The sequence below is a fragment of the Aphanomyces invadans genome (genome assembly GCF_000520115.1).
Source record: "Aphanomyces invadans strain NJM9701 unplaced genomic scaffold supercont1.7, whole genome shotgun sequence".
Taxonomy (NCBI): Eukaryota; Oomycota; class Saprolegniomycetes; order Saprolegniales; family Verrucalvaceae; genus Aphanomyces; species Aphanomyces invadans.
Genome location: NW_008580152.1, coordinates 1939599 through 1956980, shown reverse-complemented (window position 1 = coordinate 1956980; position 17382 = coordinate 1939599). Strand labels below are relative to the sequence as shown.

The window sequence follows — 17382 nt, the reverse complement described above, 5'->3', positions numbered from 1 at the left end:
GCCACTCGAGTGCCGACACGAACACCCACCTCGGTCAGTTGGCTCGCCACTTGACTTGCTTGCGAATTCAACTCAGCATATGTTAGTGAATCTTTGAGGAATTCTAGAGCCGTTGCTTGTGGCCGCCGCGCAGCTTGGGCCTCGAATCCATTGTGGAGAAGGGAAAACGGTAGAGGAATTTCTCTTCCCTTGATTGCCGTCATCACGAGGGCATCTTCGTTGGCTTCAAGCACATCTAAACTCTGCATTGGTTGGACGGTCCACGACGGCGACGCGACTTTGGCGACAATCGCCAAAAAACGTTGGTCGATCAAGTCGAGCATGCGCTCGTCCACTTGATGGACGTTCATGCACAGCTCCACTCGGAAACGGTCGCCCGTTGGGTAGACAACAAGACCAAGGTTCGTGTCGACATACTCGTCAGCGACTTGAAAATCCAAAGAAAACTTGCCGCCGTCGTTCGAGTCGGCTTCTGGGTAGCTGCCGTACATCATGATCGAGTCAAAGAGTTCGTTTTGCACGCCGGACCATTTTTTAATGTCTTGGAGACTCGAATGGGAATGCGGTATCAGGTCCAACGACGATGCATGCATCGATCGCACGAGGTCCCCAACGGCTTGATCAACACATACGTTAGTCACAATCGGAATCGTGTTGACCAACACACCGACGACACTACAATGTTTCAATGAGCCAGAGTGATAAATCGACGGAGTGTACAGACCTCTCAACGCCGTCCATGTCGGTGTCGCGCCCAGACACAACACAACCAAACTTGACGCAATTGGTGCGCGTGTATTGGTGCAATAAAATTGCCCAAGCCGCACGAAAGATGCTGCTTGGGGTGACATGGAGTTGTTGGCATACCGCGTTCAGTTCTGGTAGTTCGATCACATGTTTGGACAAGGCATACTTAAAGCCCTTGTCCAGTCTTTGCGTGGGTGGGCGAGGCAAGCTGAGAGTGCCCGCATCGTCGATGCCTTGGAGGTGTGACTTCCAAAACGCTTTGCTGGTCGACTTGTCTTGCTGCAGAAGCCATGTGACGTGATCCTTGAAGGTCGACACACTTGGTAGCACGGCTTCGCCCCGGCACAGTTTGCGCAATTTATTCACGAGGAGACTGCCCGACCAGCCCTCTGCAACAGAGTGGTGAGTTGTCCAAAAGACACGAGTGCTTCCATCTAGCGGGGCAAACACACAATGAGATACAGCGCTGAAGTGCATCACCAGATACCTGACACCGGGACCACGGTGAATCGGTTGAATGATTTGTCCTGTAGTGAGAATCCTCGGTCGCGATCTTTAGCTAGGAAAGCTTTGGTGGCCGCATCCAGGTCGTCGAGCTGCCATGTTTGATGCCACGTTGTCCAGTCGCTCAAATCGCCCTTCGTGACAACTTGAACAATTCCACCAATCGTGGACACAAACGCAGTTCTCAAAACAGGCTCGAGATGAGTGAGCTTCTTCCAGGCCGCACGAAACGTTGCCAGATCCAAGTCGCCACGAATGTCGAAAATGTTGTGGAGGACGTAGTCGGTGGGATCGCGAATCATGGCCAATATCAACCCGCTTTGCAGCGGCGTCGCGGGATACATATCTTCGACGTCGACAGGGCGCAAGTGCAGAGTTTCCAGGCATTCCAACTCGGCGTTGTCGAGTACTGCCGACGACGCCAGAAGGGGTACGTCGGACAGGGTGCGGCCACCAAGAGTACTGGGCTCAAGGCAATGGTCAATTATTTTCTCCATCCACGTGGCCCACAACTTGGTCAGCTTCTGGACGTCGACAACAGTGAAGAGCCAATCAGCAACGTTCACGTCCAAGACGAGATTGCCATCGACGTGATGGAGAAACAAGTTCTCGCCACTGAAATGATGCTCATCTGGGCCCAATACGTCCTTCACGCCATGCAGTGCCTCGAACAAACTGTTGCCCGAATTCAATTCCTGGAACCGACCAGCATAGTTGAAAGTCATGTTGTGGTGGCGGTGGGACACAATGGTTTGCGTGGATTCGGTGACCGGGACCATATACTTCAGCGCACCGTACGAGATGCCGCCGTCTGGAACTGCACGAAGTTTTTGCTTGACTTGACGCACGAGATTTGCAAGGTTGGATGTCGCGAAAAGCACAATCGGGTACACACTGGTAAACCAACCAACGGTAGTGGACACGTCAAGATCCGTTGACCACGGTTCACGGCCGTGGCCTTCGAGCATGAGTGGGAGGGCATAACCTTCAATGGAGTCCCCTTGCAGAAGTTCACCATACGCGCACGTCAGCGCTGCAAGTGCCAAGTCCTGGACATTTGTGCCGTACACTGCGTTAGCCGCATCAAGCTTATTCGCGATCGCTTCGGGTAAAATGCCAGTGGATTGAACCTTGCCGACAATGCTAGGTTGCCAAGTCGTTAGCCAGGATGAATCGCTGTATGTTTGTGACGTACCCATGTTCTGGTGGACAAGCATCTTCGTACAAGTAGTCGGACCAGTTGGACGGATTCCATTCCAGCGCTTGGGACGCAAGATGTTCAGCCCAAACCTTGAATGGCATCGACTTGGGCCCAAGGGGTTTGTTGCACAAGAGCGCTTGCAAGTCATCCAGAAGGATTCGATACGATACCAGATCCACCAATGTGTGATGAATCGTGATGTGCAAGAACTGGGAATTCGATGGCGTCTGAAACACAGTCACAGCGTACACAGGCCCTGTGAACAAATTGAGGGACTTTTCTTTGACCATCACTGCTGCGTCGAGGTCTTCTTCGTTCTCGAGGTCAACAAATTCAACATTTGGGCGTTCGGGCACTGTCCGCATGGGAATATACTGCGACCATACTCCAGTTGGAGACAACTCGAACCGTGCGCGAAGCATGTCGTGGTGCGTTTCAAGTTGAGATGCGGCGCGAACAAGCTCGTCCATGCTGAGAACGCGACGAGGCTTCAGGGTAATGGACTGCGTCCAAAAGTGAGGGTTCACCCATTCGTGGCTGAAGTTGAAGTGTTGGATGGGCGTCAGTGTGACTGTGCCCGACACTTCTCCTTTGTACGCATTGTCGATTGCATCGCTGGGTGCGCATGCAGTTGCCAAACGGACCATGTTTTCAAAGATAGGGTTCTTCATGATGACGCGAGACGTTAGACCAAACCCTGCGCTTTTGGCCTTGGCAGCGAGACGAATGGCCGAGATGGAATCCCCGCCAAGAGCGTAGAACGACGTTGTCCGACCAATGTCAGACAAATTCGTGCCCAGTACGTCGGCCCAAACTTCTGCCATTCGCTGCTGCTCGGCCGTCTCCAACGCTTCGACGTTCAGCACGATATCCATCGCCTCGAGAGCCTTCTTGTCTGTCTTTCCGTTGGCGTTTTGCGGCATGACAGAGAGGCCAACCCAGATCGAAGGGACCATGTAGGCGGGAAGTTGATCGGTGACAGTTTGCTGCAGTGCTTTCAGGTCGACGGTCGGAGGGAAATAGTACCCCACGAGATGCACCTTGTCCTTCACGATGACCGCGGCGGTGGACACATCCGGGTGCTGCATCATGGCTTCGGCAATTTCGTCCAGCTCAATACGGTAACCGTTCAACTTGACTTGGTTGTCCCTTCGGCCGAGAATGTCCATGTTGCCAGTCGGCAGTAGCCGAACAAAGTCGCCCGTACGAAACATGCGTCCGCCAGTGAACGGATCGGTCAAAAACCGCTCTTGCGTTTGGTGAGGTAAGTTGATGTAGCAAGGCGAGACACACACACCGCCCAAGTACAGCTCGCCAACGACTCCAACAGGCACTGGCCGCTGGTTGTCATCCAACACGTAGGACGTCACATTTGCCAACGGCTTTCCAAGTGTCACCACTTTATCTCTCGACATGGTTTCGACATGTGTGATCATCGCTCCCTCTGTTGGCCCGTACGCATTCACGAGCGCAACGTTGTCGCACCATAGATCCTTCAGGTACGTTGGAAGCGCTTCACCGCCAGTGTAGACGCACTTGAATTGAGGATATTGAGCAGGATCTCCGAGCAACGCGAGGCCCGTGGGAATGGTCGCCAAGACGTCGACTGTCTTTAAAATATCAAACCCGTCGTTGCTTCGCATCACAAGGGTGGCTCCATGCGACAGCGATGCCCACACTTCCCACTGACACATATCGAACCCAATTGCCATATATTGACACACGCGGACACCTTCCTTGAGCTTGGGAGCATCGCAGCCGAACGCCACCGTGTTTACTGCGCTCTTGTGAAAGACGGGCACACCCTTGGGTTTCCCTGTCGAGCCCGAAGTGTACACAACGTACGCTTCGTCGTCGGCGCAAGCGATTTGATGAAGTGCTGGCGAAAACCCGACGTAGGCGTTGGAGATGGGTTCGTTGGCATCGATGTACAAAGTTGGCAGGGTCAATTGCAGTTCATCCACACGCGACCGATATGCCTCCGTCGTGACAATCGCCACGACGCTCGCGTCCCTCAGAATAAAGTCGAGTCGATTGGTCGGAAACGTTGCGTCCAGGGCCATAAATACTCCTCCGGCCTTTGCAATCGACAAGAGTCCAAGAGGGAATTCAAGACATCGTTCAATCACGACGGCGACGCGAGAGCCAACGCACACACCCATGTCAGTAAGTTTGGATGCCACACTGTCGGCGCGGGCATTCAGGTCGCCATACGACATCGTTGCCCCTTCAAATTCGATAGCACTTGCGTCGGGCCGATGAGACGCGTGGCTTTCAAATGCGTGATGGAGGAGTTCCCAAGGAAGCGGTTGCTGACCGCTCGTAGAAGCATTTGCGATGACGGCAGTTTGGGCAGGGGACAAAGTCCAAAGTTGCTCGACGTTGCCACCTTGGTCAATCAAAGCGTTCAAGTTCGTCAGCGTAAAATCAAGCTCGGTCACCAGCGCTTCCACTTGCGCCAATGGCCAACGTGTCGAGTCGAAAGTGCACACAATGGTCAAGGCCACCTCGTCCGGAACAATAGTCACGTGCAAGGAGCTGCCCATGTTGGCAGTAGCTACGATTTCGTGGGCCATTGACTTGGGGGCATCGCCATGTAGAAACTCGAACAACGTGTCGACAAAATCTACGTCTTCATGGCCGCAATACCGAGCCACTTGCAGCGCACTGACGTAACCATGCTCGACTATTGCTCGGTCGTGGTCGTGAACTTGGGACAAAAAGGAAGTCACAGACTGGCAGTCCGAAAACTGAACTCGGCACGGGACAACTCCTCTCAATGGACCGACGTTCCTACACGAAACCTTCGGTTATCCATGCCATCAAATTTCCAGTGTACCCTTGGCAAGCGGATGTTGGACAGTCGTGGCAAGAAATCGCTTGTCCAAAAACGACGTCGTCCGATCTCGTGTACTTTCGAATCGTTGCAGCCCATGCCGCCTTGGTCAACACGTCTACAGTTGTGCCGAGACTGTCCGCTGCATGGGTCAAGAAATGTTTGGCCAGCGCGCATACAACGATCACACGAGATGTCATGTCTCGATTGCTATGCGGTGCAAGCGCCACGATGGGTGTTAGCAATGACTTGGACGGTTCCAAATTGGCCAAATCTTTCGACCAGAATGTTCGAGTGCGAGCGCTATCAGCTTGGACGGTCGCGACAGCGTCAACGACACTTTCGACGCGTGATGCGCATGGCTGTGTCTGCGACGTTGGCCCCAAGCGCAAGATGTCCTTGAAGTCGGCCAACACGGCGTGGAGCGACGCGTGGTCGCATAATGCGCAATGGATGGTCAACAGCGCGTAGTTCGAAAGTGCAGGTTCCACTGCCACCACCGTGAGCCGACTGAAAAAGTCATCGCCTACGTGAAACACGCGTTCGGAGTCGTGCAGAGTGTCCGTGTCCTGTTGGAGGCGGAGGTTGGAACAGTGGTCGCGCTGTAGTCGAAGCAGCGCGTCGTGGGTAGTTGGATCGGTGATAAACGTCGATCGAAGGACGTCGTAGCGCATGGAGAGCGTTTCCCACGCTGCACACAATTCCGTTGCCCCTGTATGCTCCGGCAAAGGAATCTTCACTTGGTGCACCATCGTGACGGGATCGTGTTGCCGCCCTGAACGCGACAATACTGCCGCTGATTGAAACGGAGTGGTTGGGTACACAGCACCATGCGGATGCTGGTCGTCGGCGGAACGAGTGGCGAGGTGTCCGTCCATGGTGGCGTCGGGGCGAGGGCAAATTCCAATATATATCCATGGATTCCAGCGTTGGCGACACCCTGGCTGGGTACAGTTGGACGCATTGGGCGAACGTGCGAAACGCAGGATCAGTACTTGCAGTGCGAACAGAGACACAACGACCAGACATCGGCACTGGGGTGGGATAACCAACCTCAGAGTCATTCAAAATCGCATACATATTTGCCTAGTAAAGTACGCATGACAGGGTCGTCCCGGGTCAGCGACGCTAAGTAAGCAAGCGTGGGCGGACGAGTGCGTGGATCCGAAGTTCGCGTGCCATCGAATGCTCTTTCGTCTTGGGAACAGCGGCATCGTGGCCATCCCTTTCCCACAGTGAGCCATTGCTGTACTGATGTGGGGAATTTCAAGACCCACCAGACATGTAGCAGGTGTGTTTTCGCACAAATTGCTGTTGGGCCGACAGTGCGACAAGTTGGACCCGAATACATGACACCGTTCCTGTCATGAATTGCTCGAAACGTGGGGTGGGGTGGGTTTGGGAGGCGACCAAATCCAACAACGACGGCGGCACTTCGCTCGGCCACACGGGAATTATACGACGAGGATTCGTCTGCGACACGAAGACTGTCCTCAGAGTACGATGTCGGCCCTATTCAGGAATAGTGCCCCTCAAGGGGGGGGCGCAATTGCGCGCACTACTGAGCCACGGGCCATACCTTCAGGTCCGGAGATGCACCAGGGGTAAAGTTGAATAGCTATAGCAAACGCAGTATATCCTCAAGACGGGAAACCTCTTGGACCTTTGTCCACTCGACGAACCTCCGACACAAATATGGTTGGATGTCACTTTGTCAGGTGGAAGGTCCTCAAACTCTGCATTATACCGCAGAATCGTCAATATCGTCAATATGAGCGACTGACCTGTCGAGTCTTGAGAGTTTGCACGTTGGGTTCCTGTGTACACTCCAGGAAAGTTGGGCGTTCGTCGACGGCACTGGGAAATGTCGTTGGACTCTTGGCGTCCGTACCTTGGAGTACAACTCGGTGGCACCCACTAAGCTGGCTCTGGCTAACTTACAGTACTGATCCTGTCGAGCACGCCGCACTCCATGGGCTCTCGTCTCAAGCAAAAACGCCAACTCGTCGACAACCTTTCCTTATTTGAGTTGACCACACTCTTGAACGATTATGGTATTTTGCCGCACGAAAGTGGGTTGCGAGGGCGTGCTCATTTGCCCAAGCGCCCCACGTCTTCGTACGCTGTGGAGCTCTGTGGGACACTCTGAGGGCATCATGGCGCGGTCAAAAGATGGAACGCAGAAAGCATGACGCACGTCCGAAGCGGTAAAGAGATGGACAGCAGAAGACAAGTCGCACGTCCGTATTCACGTGCTTGGGACGCACCAGAGGGACGCATCCTCTATCCATCTCACTCTGCACATCCACAAGTGCATACATGACCGGATGTTGATCCTACATCTCGTTTGTAAAATTCCGCTCGCTTTTGCTGTTGCCCTGTGATGAAAAACCAGATGCACTGCTAGTGACTGAAGCGCACTCCCTGCACGAACTCTGGATGACACGTCGCGATGTCCTTCCCTCGACAACCACACGAACGCTCTGCTGTGTTGTCTTGCGTCCAAGTTGACTAGAGTAAGTTCCGTTGCCGCGGTCCTAGATCTGGCATCTTGGGCCAGTGGGGGCAGCATGGCAGTATTGGGTCATGTAGAAAGCGGTCCCCACCTTGATCCTGAATCTGCCAACACTCGATTCGAGTGCTTGATTCCATGCATTACCATGTGCGAGGAGCTTTATCTCTCGCCGCCACGAACCTACTCGCCGTCACGGGGATTCACTCATGACCGCTGTCCTTTTGCCTTTCTCCATGGGTCGCGGATTCGTCGTGGGTCCGGTGGCGCGTCGCTAGGTCTCGATCTTTTTCGTCGATGTAGGTTTCGTCAATTTGCTCGGCGATCACCCACGTAATGATTGCATTCGAGAGCATGCTGATGACGGTGGCCAACCGATCCAACAATGCATCGAGAGCTAGCACCCAGAAGAAGTACGTGGGGGCACGGCCCTTGAGAATGACCCACATCGCAGTCAAGGCCATCGTGCCCCCGCCAGGCACGGGGGGGCACGTCCACGATTGCAGGATGGAGAGGAAAAACACTTCGACGGACATGGTGACATCGATCGTACTCTCCTGGGCACGTAGGAGAAACACAGTGCACGCGCTCAAGTAGAACGCTGCACCGTCCGAATGCATGGTCGTCGCGATCGGAAGCAAGGCGTCCGTGATCTGTCTCGACACGAGCCGCGTCGAATCGATGCACTGAGCGAGCGCTTGCAACGATGCAATCGAGGACGACGACCCAAACCCGAATGCCATGGCGGAGCGAAGGCCGTTCATAAACACAAATGGGTTGCGGCGGGACGTTGCAATAAACGCCACGACTGGCAGCACGACCAAGCAGTGGACAATCGCCCCACAAACAAACACGGACGCCAGCACTGCCAGCAGCTTGAGGTCGTCCGACGCGTTGGAAAACACCGTGTGCGTCGAACTCTTGAGCACGTCGACCAAGGATTTGTACAAGACAAGGCTCGCGTCGCGCTCGCTTGCAGACACGTTGGCGGGTTTCAGTGGCGGCACGGACAACGTTCCCATGTCGAGAAACGATGCGTCCGGGACAATCAGCGACGACGCTACCAAAAACATGATGGCAATTGGAACAGTGTTGACGACCCATCGGAGAATGCATCGGAAATACACGTGCAATTCGGCGACCAGTTGCAGCAACGTGCCAATGTACTCGACTCGGTTGGCGCCGAGAAGAAGCCCCACGAGCACAGCCACGACGACAACGCCACTGAGCCTGTTTTCGTCCATGAACTGCGCCACAAGATTGTCCGGGGCCAACTCGAGCGTCATGTTGTACACTGAATCCCATCCGCTCACTGCCGACGTGGTTTTGGGGTCCAAGAACATTGCAAACTCGTACACGTCCGTGACGGGGTAAAGTGCCGATTCCTTCACGCATGCAATGGCTTGGGACGTCGTGTTGATGGCGAGAACGTACTTGCTGGAGCCCACGACAGGACATTCGGGCGCTGCTTGAGTGCCAAGCGGCTGAAGTTGCGTCAACTGCTTTGGAGTGACCCAACTTGTCGGTGGGATGTGCATGAGTAGAAGGCCGAGCAGCGAGGCCGACACGGTCGTGACGAGGCTGAGCGAGATAAACCGCCACACGACGTGCTTGGCTTTGGTGAACCGAACGAGCTCGGCCACGCCAACCACGATCGAGGTAAAGACATACGGGACCGTCCACAGAGTGAGGGATCGAATGAAGAGCACGCCAGGCAGGCCGATCCACTTGTTGAGCAAGTGTCTCAACTTGACCACGTCCGTCATCCGGGTCAATTCGGCGTGCCACAACGCAAGCGATTCGCTTTGTGTGTCAAAGTCTTTCGGCGCTGCCGTTGAGATCGCGTCGACGCAAATGGCCGTGACAATCCCCAACAGGATGCCAACAAGGATGCCCCACTCGCCAAAGTACATGCGCTTGTGCCACGCGCCTTGCATCTTCCACGCATGGTCGTCCATCAATCCGCGGCGCCGAAGGTTGTACGCCCCGTTCACGTCGTCGAGCGTCGACCGCGGGCTGTCCATGCTGTAGTCGGAATCCATCGTCCGTGTGCAGACGACCAAGTCGGAAGTGTGCCAACAACTGTGTACCGCAGTGGCGGAACATGTTTGGCTCGGAAACGGTGGTGTTACTCACGTCGTGGCGCGGGGGGGGCGCCGGCGATAGTTGTGTGCCCTTGCCGGGTCGCCCTGGTTCCCCGACGAAGGTGGCGTGTTGTTGTACTACGGCGGATGGGATAAGAGAGTTTGGACGGCATTGGCTCGTGGGGCTGGTCTGCCGCCTCGGTTGGCCGACCAACGTAATGTTCTGGACCACTGAACAGATCCACGCACAGTGCGATTTTGTCCCCCCATTACAGCGGTGTTGTTGGGTGGGCACGGCCACATCGAGCCAACAACGAGCGGTCCTGCCCTGGCCAAGGCTCGTGGTGCCTCTCACTTGTACAACATGGAGGAGGATATATCGAGGTCCCCGGCCGCCACCTCGTGATCAGGAGGTGCTTTATTTGGGTGACGACGACCTGGCTACAGGATCAAGTCAACGTTTAGTTGTTGAGGGATCGCACAAGCAAGCATGTTGTCCAAAGCAAACTTGTCGAGCCTCCCTGTTTGATGCGGGAGACTTTAATCGAATGCAAACGAATGGCACAACCCACCAACTCACTTTACATCACGAAACACGAATCACTGGGGAGCCGGGGCGATCTCCGGCATGTACGAAAACTGGCGTGACGACAGCAGCACGTCTCCATAATCGTCGTAGTTCAAGGCGCCTTCAGGGGCCTCCACGACGACACTGGCGTCGTCGTCTCCAGTCGCGTCGTCGTAGTACAATTCTTGTGTCTGGTCGGCGATGATGCGAAGGACCAGTGTGTTGGACCATACGCTCATCAGCGTGCAGAGCCGATCGAGCACAAAGTCAATTGCGACGAGCGCGCTGAAGTTTCGGTGGTACATTTCTCCTGGCGCGATCGTGTACCATAGAGCACCGAGGGTGAGGATGCCACCGTGAGGAAGGGGCGGGCAACTCCACGAGTGGATCACCGAGACCAACAGAATCTTCGCAGCGAGGTCTCCAGTCAGGTCGATGCCTTGTGTACGAACGAGAAACGTAATGCACGAAGCAAAGTAAAATGCGGCGCCGTCGAGGTGCATGATGGTGCCGAGGGACAGCACGGCCTGCGTCAGTTCTTTGGATGCGGATCGGCATACAAACATGGCTTCGGTCACCATGGGCAGCGACGCCAACGACGACGCAATGCAGAACCCAATCCCAAGGGGTCTTGCGAGCTGCTTGGCGTACGCAAACGGATTCTGCTGAATCATGGCCAACGTGAAGAGTGGCAGCAGGACGACGCAATGCAGAATGGTGCCGACTCCAAACACACCGACTAGAGCTGGAATTCCCATGTCGGCGATCGACTCGCTTTCAAAGAATGATGACGAAAGGAGTTTGGCCTGCGCAAATGGCACACTCATCATTCGTTCAAGCTGACCATCCGGCACGGTCGCGTCGCTGGGAAAGTTCCACGTCGTCGGCACATTTACGACCAGCGAAGACGAGACAATGGAGAAGATGGCCACCGGTGTCCAGCGCACGATCATCTGAATCATGGTGAGCAGGATTGCGTGCAGCTCTTGCAGGACCCCCACGAGGACAAAATGGTTTTCGTCCGCACAGCTGGCAGTGGCCGCCCCGATCACAACGGACGCGACCGACACGCTGAGGAATCCGTCGAGTTGAGCAAACGACCCGACCAAAGACTTGGGAAACATGTTGAGCACGACATCGAATACAAGGTCGGATGGTGACGTTGACGGTAATTTCCCCAACACGTCAGTTCCAACCATGGGAGTTATGATTGAAATGTTCTGGGCCTTGCTGATGCACGTAAACTGGAGTGTGGTCCCATTGATTCCGAGATACGTCGGAGGTGCCGATGGTGCTTTTGGACACTCGAAAGCGCTGGTGGGGGTAGTGGGGGGCGGTGGCATGTCGACGGACATGTCTTGCGGTGGCAGCGTGGTTGGACGCCACATTGGGGACGACACGATCAAGTTGTCGGGAATGGCAGCCATCAAACCAAGCCCCAAGGACGATGCCGCGATTGCCGTCATGATACCATACACAACAAACCGCCATGCGATTCCATGGACCTTGAGATGCTGGCTCATATGGGTGATGCCAATCACGACCGCACAATAAATCAGCGGCACCATGCAGCATTGAAGTCCGCTGATGTACATGTTGCCGGGAATTTGTAGCCATTTGCTCCAAGACTGACGTGTGTGTAGGAGTTCATTAAAGGCCGCCAGTTGCGTCGCCATGGGACTCTTGGCCTTGGTCAGTGCGTCAAACTTGGCCAGCTTGTCCGACACGTCGGTGGAAATCGATATGATGTACGATATCATCACGCCAAGCGCGGCGCCGGCGAGAATGGCAGCTTCGGTTGAAAAGACAGCTGCATACAATGCCGCACGCATCGACCACACGTTGGATTGAACATCGCCGCTGCGTGGATGCAATCCCTCTGCTTTTTTGTCGTCCAGCATCGGTGAGTCCGCGTCATGGGTGTACGGTTGCGACAGCCGCACGTAGACGTCCCGAGCCGGACCGCGCACAGACTGGAGCACTTGGGAATCCGTGATGGGGGACTCTAAACTCGACGTTGGCGGGTCCACCGCGTATCGCATGCGTCGGACGCTGACGATGTTCAAGTGGTCCCACGTCGACGGCTACCTACGACGAACATATGGCACAGAGGGTCATCAATCGCCTCGCGGCGATCTGACCATCTGAGTCAATGCCCCGAACAGTTCGCACGACATCGGACGTGCAACGCTGTCTCAAATCATGAGCACGGCATCGCAATGCATACACTCGACAACATGGGTGGGCCAACGAAGAGATCAAGCACGGCTGGCGTCGACGGCGTCGCCACGTTTCGCCAATCGAAGCGGCACGTGTGTTGTTCGTCTTCCCAGAACTTTCACTTTGGGTATCATTGCCAAGATTCTTGGTCTGTCTGGTCGGAGGGCCTGTCGACCTTGCGACGTTCGGAGGCGAAAGATTGTGTGCAGTTTGTGATACACGACGCAGCCGCATCGAGACAACTCCGTGTCACTCGTGTGTCGTCGTTGGAAGGTGCTGGCTGGGCAAGAAGGTATTCCCAACTCGTTGGGCGCGTCCAGCCTGGGGGACAGCCCTTGTGCCGGGCGAGAGTTATTCTCGTCCCCAAGGACACGTAGAGTCGTGTTCCAACGGGATATGTGAACACGGCCCGACACATATGGACGTGCGCCCCACGACATGGCGTAAGTACTAAAGCATGATATGATACGTGCAGCTGAATGTACGCATCCGTCAGGAAGGCACTTCCTGTCGTCCCAGCCTCGTAGGGTGCTCCCTCTCTGTCGGTGTGCCGCCTGTGCTTTGGGGTGGTCCCCAATTTGTCGACCAACTTCGTATTATTGGACCTTGAGAGCGAAAGAAAGATATAGACGCATCGTGCCAAGTTGCTCAAGGCGTAGTGCATTCTTGGTTACACGAGTTAGCAGTGTTTTCACAAATTATGCTCGCGCATACCATCTACATGTGCCTTGGCATCACGTGCACATGCTTGTTTGTAAGGATGGTGTTGGTGGCAGCATCGTACGACGCGTCAAATGGTCGATCCATCGACCGAATGTACTGTCGGACGCCATCCTTCACTTGCTCCTGTACACGTGTGATACGCATGAGAAACTGGATGGGGACGCCGCCGTCGACGACGACTCACCACGCTGTCCGACACGTAGTAGTATGGCTGGTACTCGGTGACAGGATACGATTGCTTGGAGGCTTCGAAAGGGCACCACTTTCTGTACTCGGCGTAGTCATGTCGACCGCCTGCTGGCCGTGTTGGGTTGCATGCAAACTCCAGTTCGGAAATGCTGGAAAGCAGGCCAGCTCCAAATGCCTGGACAAGACATGCATGAACAAGTGGACTTGCTCCGCCAACTTGCCTACCTTGACCTGTCCGTCACGACGATACATGCCAAATTCCACAGAGATGAAGTAGACGGCTGCGAGCCGCACAATTTCATCGTCCGACGCACCGAGGGACGCGAGGCCGATTTCATGGGAAAAGTCGGCAAAGTCGGCGTCCTACAGCATGCAGTCAGCGTGGAACGTCGCATCCAAACCCACCGCAAACATCGGGACATGGCCCATGATTTCGTGGCAAATGTCAGGCTCTTGTGTATAGAACGGCACAGAGTGGTGGCGGATGTACTGCGTGCAAAAGAACACTCGAAATGCCAGGCCGTTCAAAAAGTCACGAGGAGTGAGGTACCCCGTGACGGGGTGCAGGGTAAACCCTGTCGTGGCTTGCAAGAACCCGGACACGTCTCGAAATTGTGGAATTGCCGTCGCGCTGTACCCAATCTCTCGTTCGAGGAGGGCCAGGACTGCGTGGTATTCCTCGCATGCGTACGTCATCCACTTGGGGCGGATCGTCGAGTAGATCGTGTTCCATGTCTGGGTTTCCAACTCGTTGTAGTCGACGTACGGCAGCTCCTGACCTTGGCGATAGTTCAGGACATTCGTGCGCAGAATCTGACGCCGAGCGCAATACGCAGGATCCTGCCCAAGCGAGAGAACAGTGAGGTGACGCGCCCACCGACTTGAGTGACATTACATTTAGTCCGGGGTCATCGGGATCCAAGTCAACTTCCAAAGCCTATCGGACACACACACGCCAATGTCACGGCCAAGGAATCATCGCCCCGTGATCACGTACGTTCTGGGCGCACAAATCCAAATCTTGGCGACGCTGAGGAAACCATGGCACGGACGGGATCGGTGAAGAGAACACATTTGGTGTTGCTGTCGAACGAAGGAGGTTTGGGACAGGATCGGCGGAAGTTGCAGTGATTTGTGGCTCGGCAGATGCAACGGAGAAGGGGAGGCCAGAGGAGATGGCGCGCCCACACGTTGCTTTGAAAAGGCGACCTCGAAGGAACGACCGTGGAAGTGCTGCGTGCATCGTGCTTTGCAAAGTGTGTGCTTGTGGAAGGTTGGTCCGGTCATGCGGTTGATTGGCATCTTCGGCTTGCTGCTCTGTCCTGTAGCGGACACAGAACCTACACAAGCACTCACCGCCTTTAACAAATTGGCGACGCCGATCGCATACTTTTCGCTGCGGACAATTTCGTGGGGGATTTGAGTGCGGCCAAAGGATCCTGTCGCCGGCAACTCCACGTGACACTGCACCGCTATGTGACAGGTATCCACTGTAGAATCTGCTCCCGAATGGCATGTCTTCATTGATTTTATCCTCTACTTATTGGCGACGGTACGTATCAAGCCACATTCAGTACGCACACCATTTTCATTCCAAGGCTGACACAAGACACCAGCCCCCCCCGATTTTCCATGGCGCAGTTCCCACGTCCACGTATCATAAACTTGTCGATTCCCCGACGACATCGCGTTGGTGCGTACGATTTGTGGCATGTCCGCTAGGTTGTGTTACGTGCTGTGTAGTTGCTACCGAGCAAAGTCGGTCCGTCCGTCTCCCACCTCTGCATTGGCAAATGCACAAGTGCACTTTTCAACGCGGCAGGCGATGTATTCGTTGGCGTCACCCGCGCGGCCCGTGCAACGAAGTGACAGTCCAACGACAGAAATTTTGCCTTATTCAAGTGCACTGTCACTGTTGCGTACGACGTTTGTCGCGTCACTGTACGAAAGTACACATTGATTATGTAACGAATTCCCGTATACAAGTACTGTTAGGACAGGGTCACGTTTCCTGTAGAGAGTCATAGCGGGGTGCAATGAACTCGAGATAACTCATCCACGTACTATTTGTTTGGTTCATGACGACGGAAAAAAGCACTTCGAGCGCCGAATAGCCATTGTCCGAGCGAAAGCACTTTCTTTGGATGCTCTACGACGAGTATTATTCACATCACAAACGAGCGGATATGTGATGTGTATTCTCGTTCATGGTACACGCTCCATCATATCTCCTACCTCGTGTGTGCTGGTGGGGTTTAGTTGCTGATGCAACATTACCGGGTACCTAGTGTCGATCCGAGACGGGTTGCGTGGGTTACAACAGGGCTCTTGAGCCAGTCGTGCTCGAATCGCACGTAACGTAAAAGACCAAACTAAGGTGCACGGACCATGCTATGGTGAACGAAAAGTACCCAATCATAAGCTTACGAATTTAGCGGCAAAACCTCCTTAAACCAATCAATGTATGCATGTCACAACACTCACAGTGGTGGGCATCAACCAGGGGTCGTTTACTCGTACACAAGGACGGAGCGAGTTCTTGTGGACATGGGATACATTAATCGATGCAGCTCGTTGAGCTGAAACGAACTATTCAAACGAATTCCTTCTAAAGGGTATTACCCTTTAGAGTATTCTACTTCAAAGATGTGAATGATTGTCAATTTGACTCCTTTGTCCTAATATCCTGTATCTTGTCATGAAAAATGATGTCACAAAATTGTTAACTTGTATTACGAGTTCATGCGTTTCTGTACCATCGCGGTCATCCTGTCAATATTTATCATTCCACGAATATGGTCCGACCACCACCAACGATTGCCACGGCCGAGTTCGACAAGATCAGTGGGTTTATCAAGCAGAGTCGCCCACCTAGCCTAACTAACAAAGAGGGGATGGAAGACGCTTCCGGTCACATCGCTCGAATACTTGTTCGAATACTTGGTCGCAGCCTGAAAGTGGTCAAGGATGTGTGGCGACAATATAAAGCTACATCAACTGTATGCACGGTCACCCCACCTTCCAACAAAACCAATCATGCTACACGAGTTCCGCTCACAAAGAAAGTAACTACGCTCATCCAAACGTTTGTGCGCGATCGACGACTTTCCCGCACACGAACCGTTGCAAAAGACGTGTTGGCTCTATTACAAGAGCATCAAATTTTGACACTCGATGTGTCCAACCCCCGAGCTGTCCTGTCTGCATGTCGAAACGTTCGGCGGTTACTCGTTCGCCTTGGCTATAAACGTGGAAAAATAAACGGCCAACTAACCTTTGCCCTGGCCGAACGAAACGCCATTTTGCGCGACACTTATGTGTCCGATATGATGGCTCGAGTAACTGCCGCGAATCAACCGGTTGTTTATCTGGACGAATCTTACGTCCACCACCACTACGCTCGACATCAAGACAGTTTGTACGATCCGAATGACGAACAAGATTTGCAAGTAAAAGCAAAACACAAAGGCCAAAGATATTGCTTTATTGCGGCAATATTAGATGGTGGACCCCAGCAATCTAAACTACTTGCACTCGACATCTTCCAAGGTGGGAAGATCCGACGAAAGGAGCCGAAAGACTACCACGCAATGTTCAACCACGAGTACTTTGTGGATTGGTTTGTTACCTTGCTGAACGAGCTCGATGCCTTGGGTCAATCTAACGTCGCAATCGTGATGGACAACGCCAAGTATCATAAGTGCTTACCGCATGACACCCCCCGATACGGCTGGTCCAAAGCCCGTCTTCAGAACGCGTGCAGAACCTACGGGATCTCATTCAACAGCAACGATCCGA

At 54.1% G+C, this 17382-nt stretch overlaps 4 protein-coding genes across 4 annotated transcripts in view; all 4 read right to left on the bottom strand.

Moving 5' to 3' along the window:
* H310_04733 (hypothetical protein) overlaps positions 1-6040 on the bottom strand; it is a gene marked incomplete at its 5' end in the record, with an annotated part of 28751 nt that extends 22711 nt beyond the window's left edge. Inside the window, 5 exons of the mRNA XM_008869193.1 lie at positions 6-675; positions 725-1181; positions 1235-2394; positions 2447-5245; positions 5292-6040. Of these exons, the coding sequence (XP_008867415.1) occupies positions 6-675; positions 725-1181; positions 1235-2394; positions 2447-5245; positions 5292-6040 (5835 nt within the window). The remainder of the gene's footprint in view (positions 1-5; positions 676-724; positions 1182-1234; positions 2395-2446; positions 5246-5291) is intronic.
* A 1866-nt stretch (positions 6041-7906) lies between these two features.
* H310_04732 (hypothetical protein) lies at positions 7907-9922 on the bottom strand. The gene has a single exon (XM_008869192.1). It carries the CDS (start codon positions 9840-9842, stop codon positions 8004-8006), a length of 1839 nt encoding a protein of 612 aa, XP_008867414.1. The 5' UTR covers positions 9843-9922; the 3' UTR covers positions 7907-8003.
* Positions 9923-10443: 521 nt separating this feature from the next.
* Positions 10444-12507, bottom strand: H310_04731 (hypothetical protein; the record flags this gene model as incomplete). Its single annotated transcript, XM_008869191.1, has 1 exon — positions 10444-12507. A coding segment is annotated over one exon (2023 nt), but the record flags the coding sequence as incomplete, so codon positions are not given.
* An 882-nt stretch (positions 12508-13389) lies between these two features.
* H310_04730 (hypothetical protein) lies at positions 13390-14827 on the bottom strand (the record flags this gene model as incomplete). Its single annotated transcript, XM_008869190.1, has 6 exons — positions 13390-13518; positions 13580-13759; positions 13810-13947; positions 13990-14424; positions 14480-14521; positions 14582-14827. The coding sequence occupies 6 exons, from the start codon at positions 14825-14827 to the stop codon at positions 13390-13392; spliced, it is 1170 nt and encodes a 389-aa protein (XP_008867412.1).
* Positions 14828-17382: the final 2555 nt, after the last annotated feature.